At 50.7% G+C, this 25,702-nt stretch overlaps 10 protein-coding genes across 12 annotated transcripts; 5 read left to right on the top strand and 5 right to left on the bottom strand.

Moving 5' to 3' along the window:
• Positions 1-1,104: 1,104 nt before the first annotated feature.
• AAFC00_000863 (uncharacterized protein) lies at positions 1,105-1,721 on the top strand (the record flags this gene model as incomplete). The annotated part of the gene is made up of 2 exons (XM_069347590.1): positions 1,105-1,171; positions 1,234-1,721. The coding sequence occupies 2 exons, from the start codon at positions 1,105-1,107 to the stop codon at positions 1,719-1,721; spliced, it is 555 nt and encodes a 184-aa protein (XP_069203435.1).
• Positions 1,722-4,763: 3,042 nt separating this feature from the next.
• Positions 4,764-5,853, bottom strand: AAFC00_000862 (uncharacterized protein; the record flags this gene model as incomplete). The annotated part of the gene is made up of 4 exons (XM_069347589.1): positions 4,764-5,023; positions 5,072-5,239; positions 5,289-5,604; positions 5,665-5,853. 4 exons carry the CDS (start codon positions 5,851-5,853, stop codon positions 4,764-4,766), a joined length of 933 nt encoding a protein of 310 aa, XP_069203434.1.
• A 1,166-nt stretch (positions 5,854-7,019) lies between these two features.
• Positions 7,020-8,092, top strand: AAFC00_000861 (uncharacterized protein; the record flags this gene model as incomplete). 2 transcript variants are annotated; one of them, XM_069347587.1, is made up of 2 exons in its annotated part: positions 7,020-7,159; positions 7,225-8,092. In XM_069347587.1, 2 exons carry the CDS (start codon positions 7,020-7,022, stop codon positions 8,090-8,092), a joined length of 1,008 nt encoding a protein of 335 aa, XP_069203433.1. The 2 variants fall into 2 exon arrangements, with proteins under 2 accessions (XP_069203433.1, XP_069203432.1); XM_069347868.1 differs by having other exon boundaries at positions 7,059-7,159.
• Positions 8,093-8,576: 484 nt separating this feature from the next.
• Positions 8,577-10,413, bottom strand: AAFC00_000860 (uncharacterized protein; the record flags this gene model as incomplete). Its single annotated transcript, XM_069347586.1, has 4 exons — positions 8,577-9,259; positions 9,325-9,733; positions 9,789-10,209; positions 10,361-10,413. The coding sequence occupies 4 exons, from the start codon at positions 10,411-10,413 to the stop codon at positions 8,577-8,579; spliced, it is 1,566 nt and encodes a 521-aa protein (XP_069203431.1).
• A 1,469-nt stretch (positions 10,414-11,882) lies between these two features.
• Positions 11,883-14,978, bottom strand: AAFC00_000859 (uncharacterized protein; the record flags this gene model as incomplete). The annotated part of the gene is made up of 2 exons (XM_069347585.1): positions 11,883-14,897; positions 14,952-14,978. 2 exons carry the CDS (start codon positions 14,976-14,978, stop codon positions 11,883-11,885), a joined length of 3,042 nt encoding a protein of 1,013 aa, XP_069203430.1.
• A 2,850-nt stretch (positions 14,979-17,828) lies between these two features.
• Positions 17,829-18,815, top strand: AAFC00_000858 (uncharacterized protein; the record flags this gene model as incomplete). The annotated part of the gene is made up of 3 exons (XM_069347584.1): positions 17,829-18,245; positions 18,350-18,424; positions 18,519-18,815. The coding sequence occupies 3 exons, from the start codon at positions 17,829-17,831 to the stop codon at positions 18,813-18,815; spliced, it is 789 nt and encodes a 262-aa protein (XP_069203429.1).
• Positions 18,816-19,090: 275 nt separating this feature from the next.
• On the bottom strand, positions 19,091-20,103 carry AAFC00_000857 (uncharacterized protein; the record flags this gene model as incomplete). Its single annotated transcript, XM_069347583.1, has 2 exons — positions 19,091-19,758; positions 19,821-20,103. 2 exons carry the CDS (start codon positions 20,101-20,103, stop codon positions 19,091-19,093), a joined length of 951 nt encoding a protein of 316 aa, XP_069203428.1.
• Positions 20,104-20,728: 625 nt separating this feature from the next.
• On the top strand, positions 20,729-21,534 carry AAFC00_000856 (uncharacterized protein; the record flags this gene model as incomplete). Its single annotated transcript, XM_069347582.1, has 2 exons — positions 20,729-21,048; positions 21,147-21,534. 2 exons carry the CDS (start codon positions 20,729-20,731, stop codon positions 21,532-21,534), a joined length of 708 nt encoding a protein of 235 aa, XP_069203427.1.
• A 273-nt stretch (positions 21,535-21,807) lies between these two features.
• AAFC00_000855 (uncharacterized protein) lies at positions 21,808-23,557 on the bottom strand (the record flags this gene model as incomplete). 2 transcript variants are annotated; one of them, XM_069347581.1, is made up of 4 exons in its annotated part: positions 21,808-22,415; positions 22,484-22,986; positions 23,044-23,355; positions 23,412-23,557. In XM_069347581.1, the coding sequence occupies 4 exons, from the start codon at positions 23,555-23,557 to the stop codon at positions 21,808-21,810; spliced, it is 1,569 nt and encodes a 522-aa protein (XP_069203425.1). The 2 variants fall into 2 exon arrangements, with proteins under 2 accessions (XP_069203425.1, XP_069203426.1); XM_069348416.1 differs by having other exon boundaries at positions 23,412-23,554.
• Positions 23,558-24,485: 928 nt separating this feature from the next.
• Positions 24,486-25,329, top strand: AAFC00_000854 (uncharacterized protein; the record flags this gene model as incomplete). The annotated part of the gene is made up of 3 exons (XM_069347580.1): positions 24,486-24,578; positions 24,642-25,186; positions 25,254-25,329. 3 exons carry the CDS (start codon positions 24,486-24,488, stop codon positions 25,327-25,329), a joined length of 714 nt encoding a protein of 237 aa, XP_069203424.1.
• Between the last annotated feature and the right edge of the window lie 373 nt (positions 25,330-25,702).

Genomic DNA, 25,702 nt, shown 5'->3' with positions numbered 1-25,702 from the left:
TCAGCAGGTTATAACGACTGTAATCCTAAAGAGAACCAGAATCCGGCCTGAAGTTTTGATGACCGAAGATGCGATGCGAGTTGTGTTTCAGGTAGATTTCGGCGCCGTTTTGAGGGGTTTGTTTACAGCAAAATCGAGGGGGAGTTTCAGCGCAACTGAGACCCTATGGCGAAGCGCGATGCCGAACAATGTGTGCAGTAGCTAAGAGCGCGTACAGAGATGTGACTACAAGAGAGTGCAGAATGATCAATGGGACAAAGATACAGATGACAAGCGCAAGCTGCAAGTCAGACTTATTTGGACTAATCAGGCGTTGCTGTAGCAGTTTCTCTCCACTACCACTACTACTACTCTACTCCTCCTCGTCCTCCTCTTACTACCGACTAACTTCGTAGACACTAGCCACTACAGTTCGAGGCACAGCCCGCATGCGCAGCGGGCGGCAGATCAGCGCGACAAGGCACAGATGCTTGTGCTCTGTTATTGTTGTTTTGGCCGCCGACATCATCGCATTAATACAAGTATCCGTGCAGACACACGCAATGCACACCCCTCAATCCCACCTTACCAGGATTTCCCTCTCTCGCGATAGAGTCAGTTTTAATAACACTCCAATATTAATGCGACCGGGGCATCGTTGCCGGTCACACTCTCCATACGACCTTGGCGAACATCTTCTTTTTGCCTCCTCCGATGCGCATAGCTTGTACCGTACTGAACCATGGTCGGCCCTGTCACTGCCACAATCCTCACCGAGCGGACGAGAGGCGCGACCGCGCGGTTTGTTCTTAATTTAGAACTCTCACACCCGGTTTTCTTACCGAAAGCTGGGCTCGTCAAGCCAAGGTAGACACTCGATGTAAACTTCGATCAGCAGATTCAGGTTATCGTCGGACCGCCTGATAAGATCCATCGCACCCGATCTACAAGTATTAGTCCCTTAGTCCCTTAGCAACGGGCGTCTTGCCCGGTCTTCCGACGTCATACCAGATTTATCCACCATGTGCCTCTTCAGCGCTTCTCTCACTAGCAGACCGCATAAGCCACTTCTACTGTGTACTGTCCTTGTTCAATCAATTTGATTCCAGCCGTCTTTATCTGAACATGGCCGACTCAGCTACAAACGAACGGAAGCCGATCTCGGTCTTGTTCGTGTGTCTAGGCAATATCTGTACGCGCGCGGAAACAACGTGAAATTACTACGCAGTCCAACGAGTCTAACAACATTACAAGGCCGTTCGCCTATGGCCGAAGGAGTCTTCCGGCACATGACCAACCATACTCGTCCCAATGCCCACCCTCTAGTGAAAGAAATTGATTCTTGCGGCACGGGCGCCTACCACGTCGGCGACGCCCCTGATCCTCGCACCATGTCCGTACTTTCCGATCATGGTATCACTCCAAAGTTCTACGCCCACAAGGCCCGCAAGTTCCAGAACTCCGACTTTGCAAAGTTCGATTACATCTTCGCCATGGATTTCGACAACAAAGACTCCCTTGACTATGCAAGGAGAAATGTCATCAAAAAGGGAGACTTGACCGATGAAGAGGCGGGCAAGGTCATGCTGTTTGGTGCTTGGGGAGGTCACAAGAAGCCCGAAGAAGTTGATGATCCTTACTATGGAGGTAGGAACGGCTTCGAGATTGCTTACGAGCAGGTTGAGCGCTTCTCGCGGAACTTTGTCAACTATCTCGAGAGCGGTCGCTCTGAACAAAAATGAATGTGGTGAGACCGAATATGATGACGAGAGCAGGACTCGTATCATCCGTTGAACTTCGAATTATATCATGAGCGATGGCGTATGAGCGGCTGGTATAGAGGCTGGGTCGTATCGTTGCGTGGCTTTCTGCCGTATCGTCCAATGAAATTATACCACTTGCGTTTGGGTAAAGAGCGGCTTGCTTCGGTGTCATCGATGTACTCGGGTTCGGTCTCCGCTGTCACAAAATCCCCGATAGACAACAAGTTTGTCTCTGCTCTTCGAGTGAGATCTTTGAAGGCGTGGTTCCGTTTCTAAAAGTCGCGCTGGTATTCTTCTGCAACAGCCCACATTGTTTTGGCAAGGTCATGAGTGTAAATCTTCCTTGATCTATTCCTGAAATGTGCGCTGAGTTCGGCCGATAATCGATCCTGAAAGATTTGAGTTGCAGCAAATTCCTCGTGGTAATCGGACAACGTCCAATCGATTTGTGTGAATTTCACACGTGGCGCCGTCACGGAGTTCTGATCGCTAGGTAGATGGACGGTGACTTTCCCTTGACGGTAGATGCTTCCTCGCCTGTTGAATGTATTTGCTAGTGCAAAGGTGACTTGCGGCATCCAATCAAGATGCCTTGCGTACTTAGCATGAAACACGTCTTGTAAAACAACACGATGATACAGATCCACAATGAACGACTGCACAACCTTGGAAGCCTGCGTCTCTGGATCAAAGACCAAGCAGATAAACATGCGGGGTCTGTTGAACATCTCCCGAACTAGGCGTGATGCGTCAATCTCTTCAAGCAGCTGTGGACGTATCGCGGGGCGAACTTGCAGATGCAACACGGGGATGGGACCATCGTCAGGGAAGTAGCCAGAGTCATCGTCTTCGTTCATCTTTGCCGATGGTGGCCTGTATCTGGATCTGCGATGGAGGATATGATTGTGAAGATGATATGCTCTCTGGAAGTGAGTGTGGTAGCAAGTCTACGTATCTGCGGTAGTAATGTGTTATGTGATGTGTGTGGTAATCGTTGGCATGTCTCTTGTTTCAAGGCAAAATCTATCATAGAAATACCCTGTCACATGAAGATTACCTATTGTAGTACGTACTTTCTATGATACATGGAGAAGGTGCGACCGGATGGGAATGGGGCTACCAGATTCCAGCCGACATCTTGGGAGTGGTACGGCATAAGTCCACTGTAATGCCTACCTAGGTAAGGTATGGTCGGATGTTGAATTTCTGCTTCGAATGGAAGAGCTCTGTGTTGATCCCTTGCTCTGCACCTAAGACAATGACGATGTCGTATTCTAATCATATCTGATCTGATGTGCATCATGCAGACCATATGCCCGAGTATTCTGATCGTCCATACCCTCCACTTCAGCCCATCTTATCGCCTGAGTAGCGATAGTTGATGCATTTCCAGTGCCTGTGTTTCTGTCTTTGCCGCCCTACAAGACCTCCTTATCGTCCGAAGGATGAAGCTCATCCGTCAATCAAAGTCTTACTCTCTTCCTCCAGGGCCTTCGTCTCTACCTTCAAAGCCTTCAATTCGGCCTCAAGATCTCCAATCTCATTGTTATCATCATCTTCTTCCATATCTTCATCCCCATCTTTATCCTTCAATGTTTTGCCGAGCTGTTTGACGACATCAGCAAGGTACTCCAGGCTGCTGGCTGGATCACGCTCGCTCCCATCAGCCTTCGAGATTAGGTTGACCATCTGAACCACGTTGAGGCTGTGAATAAACTCTACCGTGGATATATCAGAATTAGGAGTAAGACGGTCACCATGCTCAATCCACATTGTGCCCAAGTCCTGTTCGATGTTCCCCTGAGCAGGCGCGCGACGGAGAATGGCCATCAACTTCTCGACCCAGGGCATTGCAATCAAATACATAGGGCCAATACGGCGGAGGTGCGCATGCAATTCAGCAGCTGCTTTAGCGAGATCAAAGTCTTCGGGCTCGGTGTAGTGGCTGATGACCTCAACGACATCAGGTGGGATGATCTGGCAGGGACCAGGTCGGAGGTGAACGGTTATAAAAGTCATGATAAAGACCTTGAGGTAGCGATACTCCAAGCTAGTGTTGGCCTTGAAAAGGCCTTGGGAGATTTCCTGAATCTCTCCCACTGTAATGTTGAATTTATCCAGGTCTGGGGCTAAGTCCTGCAAACAGAAGATGTCAGCTGACAGGATGCCTCAGAGCGCAGTCATACATTACATTGAGCTCCAAAACAGCTTGTTCGCAGTGTGTCCTTTCCAGCAGGTCTCCCCGGGCAAGTTTAACCAAGTAAGGACTTTTCAGCGGAGACTGGAGTCCCAAATCAGGGCCGGCGATTTGCTGGACTTTACGTGCCCCCTTAAGACAGGCTCTATCGCCAGTCTGCAAGTACATTGTGATTAGTCCTGAGACCTCTGCGATCATGTCTGTCTTAGCTATCAGATCTTGTATGAAAGAAGACGTTGGTGAAGGAGGAGCGTTGGATTCTGCAATATCCTCAGTCTTGAAAGCTTCTTGGGTGTTGTTTCCGGACGACATGTTGCCCTCAAGATGCAGAACTCCTCTATCTTGCTACGACATCTCAAAGTGAAGCTAGTTACACTGGTACCAGAGAAGATAGGCGAGGTAGAGATTGGTAGGCAAACTCAAATTGCTGTGATATCATGATAAATAGTGCCCAGCTCAAAAGAGGTGCAGCGAAGTAGGCAGGCAGGCAGGTGAATATGGCTGCGTGGCTTCAACCAAGAGTGTCAAGCTCAAAGAGTGTGAAGAGGAAGCAGATGCAAGCGCGGAGCGAAAGTAAAGGGTCAATAATGGGACCACTCTTTTCGTGCTGGAGGACGTAGTTGGAGAACACGTTACTTTTACTCAGAATCTGTTGTCTTCGTAAGTCAGGTGTGATTTGACCATGCATCACCGACTTGAACTTTTCTCAAATAATAGTGTTGCTAAATTTGTCATACATTATTTGAGCTACGCCTTCGTGGTTTGCCGTATCCATACAAGATGACAGCTGTGAAGTCACGATCCAGGTAGAGACGTGTACCTCATTAGATTTCTTCAACATAAGCAATACCAGTAGTACTGCCCATGCCTTGCAGAAGAATTCTCTCGTTCTTTCCATCCAGGTCAGACACATAGAGAGATCCTTCAAGGTCGCCGAAGAACATGCGTTTCCTCTTCAGATCAAGAGTAATGCCGATGCCTTCATGTAGCTGCTCCACGAGGATGGTTCTTGTCAACGAGGCCGAGCTGGCCTTTGGTCCGATCGAAGCGCGGTTGACAGAGTTTCCTCCCTGGTCTTCGGAACCTATGTCCTCGTTAGCAAAGGGACGCATTGACCAGAGAACTACCTTACCCCTATCTGTCCAATAGAGCAACCCCTGCTCTTCGACGAACTCGAGATCTATCGGCTCTGGCAGGTTGTCGAAGAGAGTCTCTACATCTTTCCTTGAAGAAGGGTCTTGACCTTCAGGTACGTCAAGCCCAGCGCGGAAGATGCGACCCTTATTACCTTTGGATGGTCCTGCCAACGTAAGTATCAAGATAAGCAATATCACAGTAGCCCCCTCTACCTTTCTGAGACCAGAACAAATGCTTGTTGGTTTCGTCTACAGCAACACCAACACACCAGTTCCGGGGATCTCTCATGTCTGCCTCCGTTTCACCCGAAACGATCAAGACCTCGACATTGCTTCCATCCAGGTTCGCTCGCATAACGCGCATACCCTCGCGATCGCACCAATAGAGCTTCTTGCTCTTGGGAGCAATGATGCACTGCTTTGGCGTATGCGTCACACCATTAGGAATGATGCTCTGCACATTGTTACCGTCAATGTCGCAGCGTTGAATGAAGCCATCGTGAGCATAGCTACTGCCATCTTTGGCGATCTTGTCGAGTTCTGTCAGTACATTTGAGCATCTGAATTTGAGCTTTTACGTTATAGTCACCTCGTTTCCCATGTTTGTCCACCAGATGTGCTTACGGTCCGAATCAATTGCAAGTCCATCCGGAGCAGTCTTGATATTGTCTACGAGGACTTTCAGATCTGTGCCGTCATCGTTTGCCGAGAGGATGCGCCCTCTGGGGGGAGGGCCATGGTGTTGTCCAATGTCGAGAAAGAATAAACGGCCAGACATACTTGCGGCGTCAATGACCAAGAGTTCGTAGTATGAAAGAGGAAGATTGAGTGGCTATAAGATATTGATCTGAGCTAAAGGCGAACATGCGGTCCTTTTGGCTGACTTTCCTACCTCGAATGCATATATCCGGAGTCGTCTAATATACTTTATGATGACATTGCCTTTTCCGAACACTTCCGAATAACAATCAGTAAGGAGGCCTCGGAAGGCTTCGAAAGGAATTTGATGCTTCGATGTACCTGAAAGGTCTCTGCTATCTGCAGATGTTATGTCTCAGCGGTGGTGAGCCATTGCTGAGGGTCATCACAAAAGCACACATAGTAGAGGTACCAATACCCGATGGAGGTAAGGTATAGTGCTGTCGACAAGTGACGGCAGGCTGACTGCAATTACATGACTCAAGCTCCAGCCGACCAGCCAGGGTTCTCAGCTCAGGTAAGCTAACGGTACAACCTCCCCTGACCGGCCAGTCAGACATAAGAAGTTATCAGTGTTTCCAACAACAATGCAAGAAGATAATAAGTATTGATTCTTGACGGGCCAAGGCGACCGCCATGTGCTATGGATCTCGAGCTATCGAGCCTTGTCAATTCGAGGATCATGTCTAGCTGCCACGCAGCATCTGCGCTATAGGCCATGCATACATGCATTCGGCACAAGGAGGGGTCGTCCTGCTGGATAGACTTTGAATGGGTTCCCAGATGAGCTACGAACCTGCCTACGACATGGTGCAGTACCACATGGCACGGCGTCATGCATGCTTTCTCCTCATCAAATGTAACTTCACCGTGCAAGTAACAGCGGGGTCACTATATATTACGCTGCCGAGGAAGAATCGTGCTGAACGTCGAATACATCTCTTGTCGAGCTCTGCTATGGTGACGGAGAATATGCCTATGCATCTTTCAGACGTGCATGTAGCCATGCGGTTTGTATTGACAGTCCGAAATGTCGATAGATCGTCCCGTCATTTTAGCCATACTTGAGTTACGTTTCAGAGGTATGTTCTCTTTTAGGTAAGTAGAGATCCGTTGTGTTTCTTCGATCGACACTTGTTTTCAAACCTCCCCTCCAGAGTAACACCTGTATCTGTTCGGACCAGTCTCAACTTTGTCGCGAGTTGATATACTGCCTCTGTGCGTCATCTCCTTTGCTTTCCCAAGATGCAATGGCCATATGCTATCGTCTTGACGGTCGTAGCCATGACCTCGGCCGCCTTAGCCATACCATGGCAGCCGAGACCATGGGAGCGGGACGAGAAAGTCTATCCAGGTTGGGCAGGCATCGAGTACATGTTCATCTTGTAAGACTCCAAAGGACACGATAAGCGAGGTAAGCATGCTGATGCTGACTTGATCAATACTTCAGTGGCGACAGCTACACTCAAACCGGCTTCAACATCTCACTTGCTCAGCCAAATCCCAGTAACCCTCTGGGCAATCCAGACTACCCAGGTGCGACCGCCTCAAATGGCCCAAACTGGGTAGACTTCCTTACAACAACATACAACGAATCGTTCATCGAGACTGTGAACTTGGCCTACGGGGGAGCAACAGTGGATACCGCACTCGTGACACCTTACCTGCCCACAGTACTATCCTTCATTCAACAAGTCCAAGAAGAATACCTACCAGTCTACTCCTCCTCGCCATCCTTCCTCCCCTGGCAATCCTCCAACACCCTTTTCGGCGTCTTCATAGGCATAAACGACATCGACAGGACCTACTACACATTCAACAACGACACCAGCAGCAGATCGACTCTGGAATCCGAAATCTTCAGCGTCTACGCCAGCCTCATCGACGACCTCTACTCCACCGGCGCGCGCAACTTCCTCCTCATGAACGTGCCGCCGATCGATCGCTCCCCCGGAACTGTAGGCGCCACGAACCAATCCCTTGAAGCAAGCATGATAGCAGACTACAACTCGCGGCTGTCCGCGCTGGCCACGGATCTATCGTCGAGCTATCCCGACGCCACAATGTTCCTCTTCGACACCAATGCCGCGTTTGCGCAGATCCTGGCCGACCCCTGTAGCTTGCCGCAGACGTGCGATCTAGCTAACAACACAGCTTATTGTCAGGCGTATGTCGATGATGCGGATATTGAGATGTATACGTTCATCGAGGAGTGTGGGGTTAGTGTCGATAGGTATTTCTGGCTCAATTGGTTGCATCCTGGATTCAGGGTTAATAACGGGACGGCCGCGCTTATCGCGCAGTTTCTCGGTGGGTGAGGGTGTGCTGTGGTGGGTTGGGAGGGGACGTTGATGTGGAGAAGTTGTAAATGGGCTGGGGTTATATAGGCAGAAAGAGTTGGGAATGTAGGTGAGAGGTGGACTGGTAGTAACCTACAGATATGTTTACATCACAGAGAGTATGAGCTTTGGCCAGAACAGGACTTGTCTTTCGTTTCAAATAGGCAGTGCTGCCAATATTTCATGCTGATAAATGGGCGACCCTGTCCTTTCATGTCAAGCTTCGATGGCTACAGGTGAACAGCTGCAAACTAGGGCATGTATGGAGCCAACGCTTCAACATTTCACTTGATGACCTGTACATTTCGGATTGCAAAACAAAGTGTAACAAGTCGTAACGTTTCATATCATGAACAATAATAGCTAAAAACGTTCTCGTCATCGAAACGCAATACATAAGTTTCTGGAATCAATCGTAAAAGACAGTGCCTCTGGGCACTAATGTGAACCAGCACAATCCCTCTTACTTGGGCACTTCAGTGATATGCTCAGCATGCTCTACACGTTCAACAGCCATCTTGTGAGCGACGCCCTTTTCCTCGGCAAGCGTAGCCTCGACGTCTCGCCGTCTCTGTTCCGCATCTACTGCTCCGAACAAGATGTCTATATCCTCGAGCTTGAGGCCCTTGGTCTCCTTCATGAAGAAGAAGACGAAGAAGCCGTTGGCGGCGCAGAAGATGCCGAACATGATAAACGTCTTCCATCCGATGTTGCTGATGGCCGCGGGGGTGAATTTCGTCACGACGAAGTTGAAGAGCCATTGCGTTGCCGAGGCGGTGCCGACTCCATAGGCGCGCAGGCGAGTCGGGAAGATCTCTGATACGTATACCCATGGCACTGGACCCCAGGATGCAGAGTAGCCGATGACGTAGAGGTAGATCATGACGGCCATGGCGATGGAGGCAGAAGAGACGGTGGTCGAGTCTGGGTCGGGAGGATAGGAGGTCAGGAGTGCACCGATGATGAACATCATGGCAGCCATCCATCCAGCACCGGCCAGAAGTGGGATTTTGCGACCGAGCTTTTCGATACCGACGACGAGGAAGATACCGGTGGCGATGACCTTGACGGTACCGTAGATACCGGTGGCGAAAAGAGATGAGTCTGCGCTCGAGATACCGATGGACTCGAAGATTTGGGGCGCATCTGATCGATGACAGTGATTAGCAGAATTCACGTGATGAACGGACTGGAGTAGTGTAATGGCTTACAGTATCCAATGCTGTTGGTGCCACTGAACTGCTGGCAGACCATGATACCGACTGCCTGTGCGAAGCGTCCTCGGATGCCAGGCTTGATGCACTCTTTCCAGGTGAGGCCCTCGGTGGCGGCGAACTCCTCCTCGATGGAGGCGCGGATCTCGGCCATTTCTTCGAGGACGATGGGATCAGCGACATCAGTGCATCGGATGTAAGCAAGCGATTCCAAAGCTTCGTCGTGACGAGCGCGCTTGGCGAGCCAGCGAGGACTTTCCTTGAGGAAGAACAGGCCCACGAGCATGATTCCACCGGGAACGAGTTGGAAGGCGACAGGGATTCTCCATTGCTTAGTCGACGGCTCCACATGTTTCTTAACAGCGTAAGAGATCCAGTAGGCAAGGAAGACACCGATGACGAGGAACTGTGCATGTCGTCAGTGAATGGAATCAAGTTGATATGCTAGGGAGTGGACGTACCTCCTGGAACAGACCAGTGATTCTTCCTCTAACGTTCGCAGGACAGTTCTCGCTCACAAACACAGGCGTGATGGCAGACATGCCACCAACGCCGAGACCAGCAATGACTCTACCAGCATAGATGGCACCAAGCGCATGGTGAGCGCCCGTTTGGATCGCCGCGCCTACCATGAAGATAGAGCAGAAGAGAATGAGCGAGTACTTTCGGCCGAAGCGTTCGTTGATGAAAGCTGCAGCAATGGCACCAAAGAAGCAGCCAGCAGTGAGCAGAGAAACGACGTTCGAGGAGATCTCGGCATTCTTGCTCGAGGAGAAGCCAGACTTGTCGGTAGGAAGACCAAAATCTTTCTTGAAGCTGGGCAATGCGAGCACACTGCCCATCACTCCGGTATCGAAACCGAATAGAGTTGATCCCGCATAGCTGTTTCGAGGTTGTTAGCAATGACTGGATGATACTTGAGACAGATACAAATGGGGTGGTTTCTCATGCCGTGTGGCGAGGGTGACCTTGAGATCAGCCTCAGGCCACACTCTGAATGCAGCCAGCCCTTCTGTAGAACATGAGAACTTACGACACGGTTGTTAGGAGATAGACTCTTCTGTTCTTGAAGAATGCGTTCACCATGGTGGGTGGTGATATGTGTGGAAGAGAGGTGAGAAGTGAGAAAAGGCTTGGCAGGAAATACCACAACTCAACCAAAAAGCAGCTTGCTTCTCGAGTATAGACCTCTTGAACTTGACGAGATACAGAGAAGTAGAGAGGAAAAGCAAGGACCACTCTAATCTGCCTACGGATGAGAAGAATCAAGATGCAAAGACGAGCATGTTATATATGTAGTCAAGTGGAGGAACAACGTACAGAGCTAGCTCCCTTAGTCTTCACCCTCCCACACAAGAAACTGTGGGGAAGCCCACGCCAATCAACCCCAGCATTTGCTCTGTCTCTCTCTCTCTCTCCGCAAAATCTCACACAAGACCCTAAAATTAAACGCTATTGCCCTGCGATATCTGGAGAAACTTCTTCCGTCCAATCAAGCTGACCCACCCCTAGTGCAAGCCACAAATGCGGGGAGTATTTATTCCGTGGATGTCACCATGCAATGTATATATGAAGAAATATCAGAAAACGTGTCCGAGGCGCAAGTCATGCTTACCATGGGTGTGTCTCATATGCTGCCGTAGCTGCTGATGCTGTAAGGTAGCCATCTTTACCTACTGGCGGCCCCCCCAATCTCCCATCTCGGCACTGGCAAGCCTAGAGGCGTTCTTGGTCGTGGGGTTCGCGCGTGCGGCAAACCGACCAGGCCTTTGGGGTTTGTTTCCTTACTCATCACTGGCTCGAGCGAATTGTTTGAAATCGAGACAAGCCCTTGAGGGCAGTGAGATTTCTCCGCGACAGCGGACGGGGCGGATATTAGCCGCTTGCGGCATGCTTATCCCCATTTCATTCCATTATATGGAGATTAAGATAGCTAAGTAGGCATGTGGAGAGCAAGAACCAAGGCAGGCCTGAATGAATGTGGCATTTTGCACACGTTCGTCGACTGATGGCTTCGTATCTGCCGTTGAGAGAGAGGATGGATGTGTGTGTGAGTGTGTTGCTTCATGTATGTGTTCGTACATCATCGTAGCAGATAGAAGACGAGAGTGTTGGATGACGACTTGGACGACGCTGATAGATGAGATTAGCTATCAGATGCGCACGTTGAGACGTGGATGCATGGATTTTATGGGCACTGTAGGGCTGCATGCTTGCAGTGCTGCAAGGCAGCACAAACATGAGCAATACGTAAAGGATCAATATTGATTTTCTGCTATCAACCGAACAGGCGGCTGCTGCTGAGGCTGCTTTGATGCAAGCACATGCGAAACACCAAGGAAGAGTTGATTTTCAAGGTGCAGTAGATATAATATCGTTGTAGTCCGGGAGAAGCGGTTGCCATCTTAATTCGCAAATTCGGAATACGAAGACAAGGCAGTATCCACATGTAGGTCAATCGTAGGTATCGTATTGGTTTCTTTGCTATCATCGGAACGAGCGGCGACCTGCTTCGAAGTAACGAGCTCGTATAGTCAAGCGCACACCATCACATCTTACACTTCAAACACTCTGCTGACACCCTCCCAGCTGTTCCTCTCGCGACACTCCCAGTAGCCCTCCCTTCCGACTCTGAGGATCCACACCTCCTCGTCGCTGGCACCTTGCTCGGCGGTATCAAGTTTCTCAAAGAACCTGGGTTTCCATTCGGAGCCGTGGCTCTCGAATACCTTGCGCCTCGCACGCTGTCTCTCTTCCAACCTTGCCTTCAAGGCTTCAGCTTCGTCGAGCTGGCCTTCTTCCAGCGCTCGCTGATCAGGCCTGAGTCTGCTATCAGTCGGTGGCAAGAGCTTCTGGTCACTGGACGAGATCTGATTCAAAGCTGCAGCAAATGTAGTAAAGCCCCAGTTTTTGTTTGCATTCTCCACCAGGGGTGCTGCATCCCAGACAATAGCCTCAGAGTCGGTCCGAGTCAACGACGAAGTCCACTTGCCGTTCAAGCCTAACGACATTGGAGTGGTCGATCCTGCTTCGTAGAGCGCGACCGAAACGTCTTCGCTACGGCCGGAAAACATACCCGCTGCCTTGAAGGTAGCTACAGCCTTCATGCCGGTGGTCTCGTTGAGGATCGTCATGCTGGCGGTAGGCTCAATATACTTCTCACCAGCTATGACGTTGCGCAAATAGGCAGTGGCCAAAGCCCAGCTGTAGTGTTCGCCTGATTCGGAAGCATCATGCAGGGCGAGTCGCATGCGTCCTTCGGTGTTTAGCTCCGCGGATTTTCCCCAAAACTTCTGGGTGGGTTGTGCAGATTGTGAGAGACTCCACTTTCCACTCAGGGCATCGGCCTGCCAGGCCATCCGAACAGGACGGTGGACGACCTTTTCGGAAACGAAACGGAAGCCCAGGTCACTTCGCACGAGCTCGTAAGTCTCGCCCAGCATGGGATTGAAAGGTTTCCTTTGCGCCCTTTCCTTTACCCTGTTGCTGGCGAAATTCGTCACGGCAAAAGCGGCAACATACAGCAATCTATCAGCCGCTTGATCGGGTTTGTCAAGTGATGCGGCAGTATGCAATAGCTCGGCAGCCTCGAAAGGTTCGGCAAGTCTCTGAAGGGCCGAAAGCGGCTCGTTCGCGCTGACAGGCATGCTGACAGTGCTGAGGTCCTTACCAGCGTTCTTCCTGAGAAAGCTGACCAAGCTCGGGGGAGGTTGTTTGGGCGGTGGTATACTGATTCGCCACTTGGTTGGGTGCGCCATGGTCGCAGCCAAGGTTCTAGGTTTCACAGGGAAGAGAGAAGAAGCGGTGGCAGGGTCAACTGCAGCACCCGCAAGCGACGAAGACGTGTTGCTATCACCAGCGTCACTACTCGACTCACTGTCGTCAGCGACTGAGGAAGTGTCCTGTGGTTCAGCTTCTCCACTCCTCTGGTCACTCGAGCGTCTGATAGTAAGTAGTTGAGAGGGGGTTTCGACTGGTCCTGCCGGTCGCCTGTCTTCTGCATCGAAAAATTCTTCGGATGATGCTGTCGAGTCTATCGACATGCGTGAGATCATGGATGGCTTGTTGGGCAGTCTTCGTGCCTTTGTCTCGGTGAGTAGGGCGGAAAAGTCTGTGACGACGGCATCGAGATCTTTCAAAAGTGCAACGCATCGGTCGTGGACATCACCGAGAGGAGGAGCTTGCGAAGCTACGCTGTTCGCAGTGCTTGGACGAACTTTGGACACATTGAGCGAGCCCGGTGATGGTGATGATTGGGGAACAGGGGGAGTGCCCGGCACGGAAAGCTGCTGGGCTGATGCCTTTCTCTTAAAATTGGCAGGTGAGGTGCTGGCGTTGCTGGCTTTGCGCTGCCAGAACGATCGCCTCTCCGGAACAGCCTCGTCTGCGTCGGCAAAGAAGGGGTTTGATGCAGATTCGAGAGACAAGCCACTTGGCGAAGCGGACTCGGCATTACTGAGTCCGTTAGAAGTGGCCTTTGGCTCCGTGTCCTGGGCAAGCCTTCTAAGCGCGTCACGACTTCCTGAAATCCTGCTGAGAAGACTCTCCGCCTTTTCCCACTCCACATTGCCGAGCTGCTCTGAGTTCGCCGGGGCAAAGGGATAGGAGGTCTGTAACCCGGCAGGAGTGCCAGGACCAGGGGTGTGAATGGAAGCATTCGATGCCTTCTCCAATGCCCATTTCCACTCCTCGAATTCCTTCGTGTTGCTGGCTTTCAGATGCCAGACCTCAGCGCCCGAGTCAATAGAGAATTCTCTCGTGTTTTCGTCTGCACCCACAGCAGCCAGTGACAAGGGGACTGCGCCTCTCAGGGCCGAAGAATGGCGATCGCGGTAGTAAGAGAGGGTGCTCGAGGTGAAGTCGAGAGAAAAGAAACGTTTTGCCCAGCCCTGACCCTTCTTTCTTCGCTTCTTCCACATGATTCCTGTGTGTATGTCTAATATCTCCAGGCTGTTCCCAATCGTGTTTCTTCTCTGCCTTGCGGGCTGACTAGCCTCGACCGGGGGCTGCAGTGCAGTGTCACGATCCAAGGTCTCGGTTGACGCTGTGGTTGGACGGAGCCCTGGGCTTTTACCAGAGGCTCCGTTCGCGGTTGGCGGAGGGTTCTGTGAAGCAGGAGTCAAGAGAGCCTTGCTCTTTGGTGGGGCGTTCGTGGGGTGTGTCATGAGCACGAATGTCGCGGTTTTGGACACAGTCTTGGAGAAGGTGTTGTCGAAAACGAGACCGTAGGTTCCTTCTTGGCCAGCGGGGACATCGTAGGTGCCCATTGACACCTTGTCAGCCTCGCAGTTGCCCACCCAGTCGACGCATTTCAGGCCAATGTGTTGGAGCTTCTCGATGATGGTGTTACTGCCGTGCTTGCCGCCGACCGAGACGGAGCCTCTTCTCTTGCTCTTGTCGTCACCGGTAGGGGAGATGGCCTCTCCGCTATCGAGACCATCATTGGCAGACAGGTCACTCTTGGCGCCGGGGTGCTTGAAGATGCCAAAATTGATGCTCTTTTTGTGTGGTTGCACACTCCAGGTGATCGAATGGCCTTCGGCGACATGAACCCAGCGCACAATGTAACTCTGGAAACATGATCAATACACTGCTGTTTCATTAGAGCTCAGTAATTCACTCACCCTGGAATGGATCTGGACGTTCTCCATTGTTGCTGCTGTGGTCGTAGTCGCTTACGCGTCCAGCGCAATTGTGGTGTAAGTATACAAAATAGAGAACAAGCATGCAAATGCCAATGGTGGTCTTGACCAGACCAAGAAGCCAGGTAATATACGACAATCAGGCCAGTAGGAGCTTCGGAGTCGCAGTGAGACAGAATCCGAGGGATTAAAGATTGCGGTGATTTTAGCAGCAGCTCCGTGTACAAGGCTAATACTTGTACAGTAGTGTGAATAGCCTGGACAGCCTGGACAGCCTTGCGGCCGAAGAGGAACTGGAGAAACCGAAATCCAAAACAACCTCCCCGTAGCTTCTCAAACTCCCGCTCCAGGATCTGACACGTGCGATTGACTCTCGGATCGTATTGAGATGGTTCCGTTGTCGATTGGGGGCGGAGGTCGAAGCTAGGTGCACTTGTACTCCAGTATGGTATAGTAGTGAAACACAAGACGAGTACTACAGAACCTTGTATCAAATCCAAGAAGAAAGAAGCGGTGGTGGAGCAGGGATACAGGATATCCAGATAATGTACACCTATTTTGTTCTCCTGTTGTAGGGCCGAGTCCTAGTTCTCGTAGACCAAGTTGTTTGGATCCTCTATGCGCTCATTGCCGGGGGATCTGTGTATACCTTACGTAGGTACTACCTGCACAGCTGCATGAAACCTTGACTCGCGTCAATAACAAACTTGACCCTAAAGCCGTTTGTACAGTACAGTAGCTGCCCTGACGTGGCCAAGAATGCGAGATGCGAGAAAGCTGATCCATACCTATTTTTGTTTCATGAGGCGACCATTCAGTGTTGTCCCGAAATTGCCAAGTCGTTTTGTTTCATTAGATGAGTTTCCGTCCATGTACAAGTATCACAGTAGATTAGATTTTCAAGAGAACAACAGGCGTGCACAAACTGTTTACATATACTCAATGCCTACCTTGTAAATGCTTCGAACCCACCTGCTTATTACTTGACAGAAACCATCTGCTGCTCACATGGCCCCATGATCGTTTGTGTATTACATGAGCCAGAGTAGAAATTTCTTCTCTGGCTGACCAATGTCCCACATTCAAAAGCCGTATGCGCCAGTTGCGGCCGAGACCGGGAACACGAACCATCCGTCTCCGAGCGTGAATCATGAATGCCTCGACAGCTAACGAGAAGCAGTCGGACGTGGGTGATCCGCCTACCGAGACCAGAACGACATTCTTTTGAATTTTTTTCATGCAAGACTTTCGCTCGGATCGCTTCTGTCCCGCCTCTATCATGTTCTCAAGACTTCGATGCTTTGTGATGTGACGACGTAACTTGTGAATGACAAAGTCGAAGACTAGCGGAGAATCGGTCCATTAACTCCGATGGCATAGGGTAGAGACTAATTCGACCAGATACTCAAGTCAGCTCTCCAAAGACTCGACGTCCGGGGACCATCTCGTCATAGAGCGTACCTTATCTGTTAGCGACTGCGTGACGTGCTTGGCCATTTCCATCATAGCCATTAGGAGTTTAGTAATTCGTATAACGGAACAGTGGTCAGAGGTAAAGAAACATGTTCGCCGACAGAGCTTTGGATGTTCGTGGCTAGTGATTATAATAGAGTTGTATTAGTATTTGATTGATTGGAGGCCGCCAGGCTCTGCGCATAGCTCTTGTGGGAAAGGGCCATCAAATCCAGCCGGTCGACCTATCATACCAACGTACGCGAATGCTTACGCCAATTGGTTGCGCAGAGGTGCTGGGCAGATCATCTTTCTACCGTACAGCAAGGCAGTTATATCTACACCGCATCCAGGCAGCCACGACAGCCAGCCCAAACAAAGAAAACGCATATCATCGACTGAATCCAGGTCCGTTCACACGAGGACATGATTCAGGGAACTCCATAATGGGTCATCATCATCAAGGTAAGGTATCACAGTATCCTAAGCAACAACCTACTGTACATGGTCATGATCATCGTGATGCCGAACCAAAGCAACGCAGAAAGTGGGAAAACCCGAAACCCTTACCCTACCCCAACTCGACTAACAAAACCTTTATTAATCTTTTTTCGGAGCATGTTAGTACCGTACCAAGATAAATACTATACCAACCTTATCTACACCACCGAGAACGCAGTGCCATTACCTGTGAACCCAGTCGGGTGGTATTGTGGATACCATTTCCAATTAGAGAGGGCTCGGAGAAAAGGGCGGCTGGAGATAGGTCAACGTAACCTTTATCAGTAAAAAAGCCAGCCCATTGATTGTGCTTATCAGCGGGGGAGAAGGAGGAGAAAGGGAGATAGATGGGTTGGAAGGGACGCAGCTCCGTGGGATCTTTGAGAATCGAAATTAGTATACCTCTAGCCTTTTCTCCTTTTTCTCGTATCTTCAAGTCTCTCTCTATCTGCTGTCTTGTGGTGTTCGTCTTACGCTCCTGTGAAGAAGATAAATTGTGATCTTGTGACGACTCCGACGTTGATCTCTGGTCGTCCTCACGGTACTAGTCGGGGAAAGAGTAGCTGTTGTTGAGACACACCTTGGCTCTACTACTAACCTTTCTCCCAAAACCGCTACTACTGCGCTTCTTTTTGTACCTTGGTCCCCCCACTTTACGAGAGAGATAATAGAAGGGGGAGAGAACGTCAACATCATTAAGAACAGATCGACGGGGTCTCAGTTCTTCAATTGAAGCGATACATACACATCGCTACCATAAGAACATTACATACCAGATCAATAAAGGAACCAAGCTTCGAGTCCACGCCTAAAGAATCCTTCCATTGGAAAGCGAGATAAAATATATATACCCCCCCCCCCCCAGACAAAGGAAAAGCAAGCAAAAAGAACAAAAGAATAGCAAAAATGTCTCTACCAACAAACTGCATGCGAATAGCAGTATTGATCAACACGGAGCCCTCGTCGCCGCTAGAGCCACACGTGCGAGGCTCGTGGAAACGCGCGCTCAAGGCCCTCGAGCCAACGTCTCAAATCGACTTCTACGACCCCATCGTCGCATCGCAGTTTCCTGATCCCCTGGACTATGACCTGATAGTGCTCAGTGGAGGATCTGTGGACCCGCGGTCGCGCGACGACGAGTGGGTCGTCAAGATGAGGGAGTTTGTCAGGGAAATCGTCGAGGAAGGGGGCATGACGAGGGCGTCTTTTGGCAGGAGAGGAAGTGCTGTTACGGGTTGTAAGATTTTGGGCATTTGCTGGGGCCACCAGATTATTGCTGAGGCGCTTGGGGGCGAGATTGAGGAGATGAAGGGGGGGCCTGTCGTGAGTTTTTTGTTCTCTCTTTTTTTTTCTTTTGCTCTTGTGTGATGTTTTGTGGGGAGTGCTGTGTTTGAAGAAGCATGAGCTGATCAATCTCTGATGAACAGGGCGATATATCAACCATTGACCTGACTCCAGAAGGTCAAGCATTCCTCGGATTCCCCAGCCGGAAATCGAGTTTCGTGAGTTTTCCCCCCTGACCTCCCAATCCGCAGAATAGAAAGCACCCTAGGGGAAAGGAAAAGAAAAAAAAAAGGCTGACCAGGACCCAAACAGACGGCTCCCGAGTTTCACAAACGCATGGTGACCCGACCAGCCCCAGGCTTCATCCCCCTAGCACAGAACAACCAGGCCTTTTTATCAGCAGCAGGCACAGTCTTCACATTCCAGACGCACCTGGAAATGGACGCGTCGACTGTCGAAGCGATAGTGACGCTGACAGACGCATACACGAAAGGCAAGTCGCCGGAGCAGGCCAAGGAGATTGCGACCAAGTGTGAGACTGTGGGTCATGATGGCGGGTTGGTGCTGGGTAGGCTGTTGCAGTGGATTTATGATCATAACGATGTGTAGTCCTTTTTTTTCCCCTTCTGTCTGTCTTTTCTTTATTCATGATGTCACGGAGTAATGACCAGTTGGTTGACGGAGGGAAAGGTAGAGTAGATTAGAAGACGGTCTCTATTGCAAAAGACAAACGAGACCAAAAAGCCGTGTTTGTTGCTTCGTCTACATACCTGATTTACCTCTTGACTGCAACTTCGTCTCCATTTCATTACCCAGATCAAGACGTAGAATCCAAAAATCATGGACATCATCACCGACATTGTACCCAACAGCAGATACATGGCTCAGAACAGCTTCGAGAAGCCAGAAGAAGGAGGCTGCAGCCAGTTCCTCGCATCGTACTCATTCTCGCCCTCGATGACATGGAAAGTGTAAATCATTCGTCCCTTGTTGCTCGTGTTCTTCTCGCTCTTGTGCAGCAGGTTGCCGTGGATCAGGACCAAAGTGCCCGCTTTCACTTGGCCGAGATCGTAGACTTCTTTCTTTACTTCCGTGTCTTCTTCGAGCCCGCGCGGCCAATGTGAGGTGTTGTTCTCGATGAAGCCGGTGCCTGTTGTCGACTCTGCTCCGTCTTCTCCTTGGCTTGATATGCGCACGAATCTGCTGCGGATTGGAGCGCGCTTGTGAGACCCGGCTGCAAATGACAGGCAGCCATTGTCGATTGTGCAGTCTTCCAATGCGTACCAGAAGCCCACGGCCGAAGGAGGATCGGTGTAGAGAAATGTACTGTCTTGGTGAGGAGGAACGCGACCGCCAATCTCGGGCTGTTTGCAGATGATCATTGATTGGAGCACGCGAGGATCGTGGAAGCCGAGTGATTGGGCGATGGCGGCGTTTTGTGATGATATGGATACGTCGGCATATGAAGGGTGGAGAGAGTGCAGATAGTGGCCGATCTTGTTGATGGCGCGCTCCTTGGGTTTGGTGAGGTTGCCATTGGCGTCAAAAGCGTCTGAGTGAGGCATCCTGTCAATTTTTCTCCCATGTTTCTTTCTTTTGTTTCAATTCACTAACCTTCCTCGAAGAAAAACCTCACTTTATCGCCCGACTCGAGAAAGTAGCTGTCCCCGACATGATCGCTCTTCTCGCCCGTACTGAACTTGGTCATGGGATGGTCATCGAGGGAAAAGTCACCGAGCAGTTTATATGCGTCTGCCAACAGCCCCTTGGTCTGGTCTTGTGACAATGCATCGGGGACCAATAGATAGCCATTCGTGTCCCAGAAAGCGAGCTGCTCTTTGGTGAGACCTTGACCGAGGTCCTGAGGCGGTGGCGGGGACACGCGGGCGGGAGACATGATGGAGATGTTATAGTGATGGAGATGATTGTAAGAAACAGAGAAAGATATGAATATGGTCAGTCACACTAGTTTCTCACCCTCAGGTCTACCTGCACCCAATGGAACAAGAGATGAAAAGGATCAAGGCAATGATTCAGAGGGAACGAGGTAGATATAGATATATCCCTCAATCCGAGGCATTTACTTGTGCAGTATGAGATGAGGCTATCGTTCTTATCTTATCGCATCTTATCGCAGCATCACCCCTCTATCTCCCTATACCAAAGTGGACAAAACTGAGGTATCAATGGTAAACATTATTTACTTGATAAAACAAACCGCCTCACCGTGAGGATATAGTAGACGGGGTCTTTGATTGATATTCGTAAGCATCCAAATCTCCTTCACTCGAGTACACCTGCTTTTCCACAAACGACTACTTTTCCCCTTGAGAGACGAAGAATATACATGAGTCAAAAGCACCCTCGTCCACTTTCCCTATAGTCATGCCACATGACATGACCTAGCAGTGTCTCTTTTCTAGTCTTCCTCTTTCGACTTCCCAACCCCGGCTTTACCGACCCCAATCACTTCTACACAAACACATCACACTCATCAGTTAACATCGGCCCCCAAAAGCAAAATGCCCGACAAAGACGCCTCAACCCCGCGCCTCTTCCTGGTGCGCCACGGCGAGACAGAATGGTCTCAATCCGGCAAACACACAGGCAAGACCGAGATCCCACTGACCGCGCACGGCGAAGACCAAGTCCGCGGCACAGGCGCACTAGCAGTCGGATCCAACAAACTCGTCGACCCAGCCAAACTGACCAAGCTATTCGTGAGTCCGCGCGGCCGCGCCCAGAAGACGGCAGAGCTGCTGTTCGGCGGCGAGACGATTGCGGAACTGAAGGAGAAGGGCGTTTTCGAGACCGAGGAGTTGGCGCAGGAGTGGAATTATGGGTGCGTTTTTTTTTCTTATCCCTCCCTTATCCATTATCCACGGAGAAGGAATAAATGAAAAGTAAGAAAAGAAGGAAAGGCTGACAGTCCACCCCCAGCGCCTACGAAGGCCTCAAGCCCAAAGAGATCAAACAGCTGCGTCAAGACCAAGGCCTCAACTCGCCCTCGCGCCCCTGGGACATCTGGCGCGACGGCTGCGTCGACGGCGAGAGCCCCGCGCAGGTAACGCAGCGGTGCGACGCGCTGATCGCCAAAATCCGTGCCTTGCAGGCTCCCAACATGAACGGCGAAGCCCCCGCGGACATCATGGTCGTCGCTCACGGGCACTTCACGAGGTGCTTTGCGAAGCGCTGGTTGGGGTATCCGTTGGATTTCGGGCTGAGTCTCATGATGGAACCCGGTGGTGTCGGGGTTTTGAGTTATCAGCATCATAGTGTCGAGGAGCCTGCGCTGTTGCTTGGGATTGGGTTTCCGGTTGCTCAGTAGATGGGAAAATACTTGCTTTTTGATAGGATGAAAGGTTCGTTGTATATGTTGTGGTGGACCTAAGAGATATACATAGAGAATAGAGTGAACGCACAAAAGTGGTCACAAGCACAAGCGGCTGGCGAATGATCTCCAAGTCCCATATCTTTTGCTTTCCTGTAATCGTACTTTTTTCCATTATATTCATCTATATCTATAAGTCTCCCATCATCAGAACCGTTACACCAACCCCCTTCTTCGGCATGCCACCCGCCCATCTTGTGTATTCACATCTCACGAACCAGACACAGACGACCTCTTCGACCCCTCCACCTTCGACCGCCTCCCCCCGAACTCCCCCTTGGCTCTCAACACAACACTCATAAGCGCACAACTGACAATACTCAGTCCCACAATACCCACCGCCACAAGATTACTCTTCCTGTACGGCTCCTCCGAGTTCGCATCCTCAGGCCAACCGGTATAAAGCGCATACGTCGTCAAGATACTGCCCAGGTTACCCAAGCCAGAAACCAGTGCGGTGGCGGCCGCGACGCCGACTTCTCCGTGTCTCGTGCTGAAGATCTCCGAAGTCCAGGTCATGGTGACGGGCACGGTGGGCCCGAGTCCGAAGCCTACGATCAGTAGTCCGCCGTAGCGCGACCAGGAGGCCGTCGAGTTCGAGTAGGTCGTTATGAGCAGGCCCGCCATGATTATCAGGGCTGGAAAGATGAAGAATAAGGGCCGGAGGTGGTGGTATTTGTCTGAAAAGGGGGTGATCAGGAGGATGGCGATCAGGTCGCAGATCCAGATTGGGGCGAAGAGGAGAGATAGGTTTATGCTTGATAAAGAGGGGTTGATGGCGTGGATTATCACTGTGCCGTAGGATTGGACGCCGATGCCTTTCTTTCTGTTAGTTCTGGTGAGGTGTGGTAGAGCGATGAGGTAACGAAAGATGAGAAAGACTTACCGACTCCGACGACTCCAAAGTACATGAGCGTCAGAGGCCAGAGGCGCCAGTCAATCAACACGCGACCGAGGTCCTTCCAGCCCCACGCGGGTCGTTGGTACACTCTGCTCATCTCCTGGTAGTGCAAGAGAGCATCGTCACCCGTCAGCGCAGGTGGACTTCGTGGCAAAAGCTTCTTCCAGCCTTGTGGTTTTGCCTTTTGCGTCTCACTTCCAGGGATGACTGGTCGGGGAGGGAGCCACCAGAGCAGGGCGAAACCGAGAATCACTGCTAGTAAGCCGTAGATGAGAAACATCCATTGGAAACCGACAAGACCGCCGAGGCCGTCCATCTTCTGGAAGCCAGCAGAGACAAGTCCGACCACTGCTGCGCTGACTTGCGCGGCGGTGTAGTAGTGACCGATACGTCTGGCGCATTGAGATGGTGGATAGAAGAGAGTCAGGTAGTAGGTCATTCCGGGCCACATTCCCGCGATGACTATACCCAGCAAAAGACGGAGCAGACTTTTGGAATGGAGAGTCAGTCAATGTATGAAGCGGTAAGCAATAAAGAACACTCACTATAAACTCCAGGCAGCCTTCATGGCAGTCATGCATGTCCCAATGATACCAACACTGATAACAATCCTGCTCATCCAGACATGGGGACTCAGCTTGCTCATGATCAAGTTGCTAGGGCAGTCGAAGACGACATAGCACACATAAAACAGTGCGAGACCAGTAGAGACTTGCTTGGGAGTCAAGTGCAGCACATCCTTCAGCGAGTGATGCTGCGCGCTGTTCATGGTCTGGGCCAGACTGACATTACTTCTTATCGCCGAGCAAAGAAAGTAAAGAACCCAGAAGGGAGGAATGATCCTGCGATCAATTTTCCTGTCGACACTTGTAAGTGAGATGTTTCGTGTCTAGTATGTCCAAGGTCATGATACCGAAAGATCTTCTTCAAGCGAGCATCATGTGTAGCCTCGAGACTCGTCTCTACATCCTCAGAGACACGCGTTTCTCTGACTTGGGATGGTTCCTGTTTTTTCGAATGCTTGAAAGAGGTCTTGCTAGGCCCGGATCTCTGCATCATGTCCAACACCGATCGAGTACGGACGTAGGGTCTCGCTTATCGCTTGATCAGATAAAAAGCCACTCGAACCCCGAGAAACGAGTCAATCTGCCTTCGTGAAAAGATGGACGGCCAACACAATACGAGCACGAGAGATGTGAAGGGTAAAACTATCGATTACAACATTACGTCGATCAAGAAAACAAATCAGACCATTACAGTTGTGTGCTCGAGCAAGAAGTAATGAGTCACGGGTAGAATTTATTGAGCAGATTACTGCAAACGCACATCCATACGATCAACAGAAACACATTATTTCCACCACAGTAAGCTTTTTTGGCAGGCTGGCTAAGGTGCGTTTGTTCCAGAGAGGAGCCGTTGATTGAGTTGGATCGGCTCTGCAGCACAGGTTTGGTTGGCTCAACGGATGCGATTTCGGCCGTGGGGGGATTTATCAGAAGACTGAACCGTAGAAGCTCTTTTCTGGTCGGCCCGGGTCGAGATGGGCGGACATTTGTGGTATGGTCTGCTGTCGTCTTCAGCCGTAGCGTCTGTTCGGCTTCGGACTTTATTTGACCTAGTGCCTTTTCAATTCTTAATCTTCGTTTGACCTTTGGTGCTGACTTGCGTGTCGTTCCCTTGATGTTATCTGTGAAGAGAACATGTATAATACTATCAAACACAATATATCAATTGCGAGAACAAAGAACTGCTCGAGCAGGGCAACCTCGGTCACTTTGCGCACAGCGGGCATAAAGCTCTTTACGCCTTTGATAAACGGAATGAAGAAAGGAAACGTCATAGAAGCAAATCCTTGGTGGCCAGAGCTTCACGTCCAATGAACCTCGGATTTACTGAACAAATAATGTTCGAGGTTTATGTTTGGAATATCTTTCGTAGCCTTGGATAATACCATCTTATATCACTCGCATCACAAACCTACCGCAACATGCTGTTAACACATCATCAATGGCGGGCCGCCTCGCGAATTTCGTCGATATACCGCAGAGCAGTATCCACGCTACCGAACAACCCATACATAGTGAGTGTGCCATAGCAGGGTCAAGGACATCGACAATGTGTTAACCACATGATCGAATAAAAGTATGTGCACTCGCAATCGCCGACAACACACACTCTCTCGTTGTTATCGACATCACCTCCAAATGGCGCCCTTGCGATCGGCACGACAACCCAGGTCTCACCGACTCCCGACTCGCTAGAAGAGAACCACAATTTCCTGCGCATCCTGCATTCAGTAATCAAAGAAAACGCAACCAAAGACCCAGATGTCATTGCACAGGCAGGGGCCTATGCCAGCACAGCCGGCGCCTCTCTCGGTAGCGGAGGGGTGTTTTTCCCGCAGCAACACCAACGGACCAAGAAGCGCAAGAGCGTCGTCCGTGGTGGAGGCGGTGGCACCGGCGGCGACGGAGCGGGTGGTGCGAGCTCGCAAGGCGGTGCCGGTGGTGCGGGTAGAGGAGGATACATCCATGTCAGCGATCAGAGAAACCCACCTGACTACGGAAGGACGGCCTGGCCAGAGGACATCTTCGGGAGCTTGGAGGTGGACAGCATTGGCAACTTCGTTGGCGAGAACGGAGGGTACCAAGAAAGTGGCACATATCGGATCGTCACAAGGGAGGGCATGTAAGTCGGCGTGGCGCTGCAGGAGTGAATCTGATGATGTGACGAAAGGCTGACAAACATGATACAGACTGGGCTTGTCTAGCTACCTTCGCACCAAACTGATCGAACGACTGAAACAACTCGAAGCTGAAGGAAGCAAGTAGCCACAGAGCACTTGCGGGGAGTGTAAGATAGGACTTGTATGAGAAGTGAAAGAATACGCGGAAGAGCATACCGAGTCGAATATGAGTCGTCCAATTATGGTGTGAAGAAGTGGAGGGTCACGACTGTGTTGAGCCTGCTGCATGAAAGTATGACTAGGATTACAACAAGGAGGGCAGATTTGAAATCTACTCAGCAGCTGAAGAAATCGTCTTCCTGATCGATGACCCGACAGAGGTGTGATAGCTGCGATCGGGCTGATATGTGCGACTTGGCAACAATTGATTCATGCATATCAAGTCTATCGCGAGAGATTTGAGCCAAGAGCTGTCACAAGCTGTCAGCATGTCGGAAGGAGCAAGGTTTGCACTAGAG

The sequence above is a fragment of the Neodothiora populina genome (assembly GCF_041146345.1).
Source record: "Neodothiora populina strain CPC 39397 chromosome Unknown canker_contig_12, whole genome shotgun sequence".
Taxonomy (NCBI): domain Eukaryota; kingdom Fungi; phylum Ascomycota; class Dothideomycetes; order Dothideales; family Dothioraceae; genus Neodothiora; species Neodothiora populina.
Note: the sequence above shows the minus strand (reverse complement) of the source record. Positions and strands in the feature narration are given on the sequence as shown.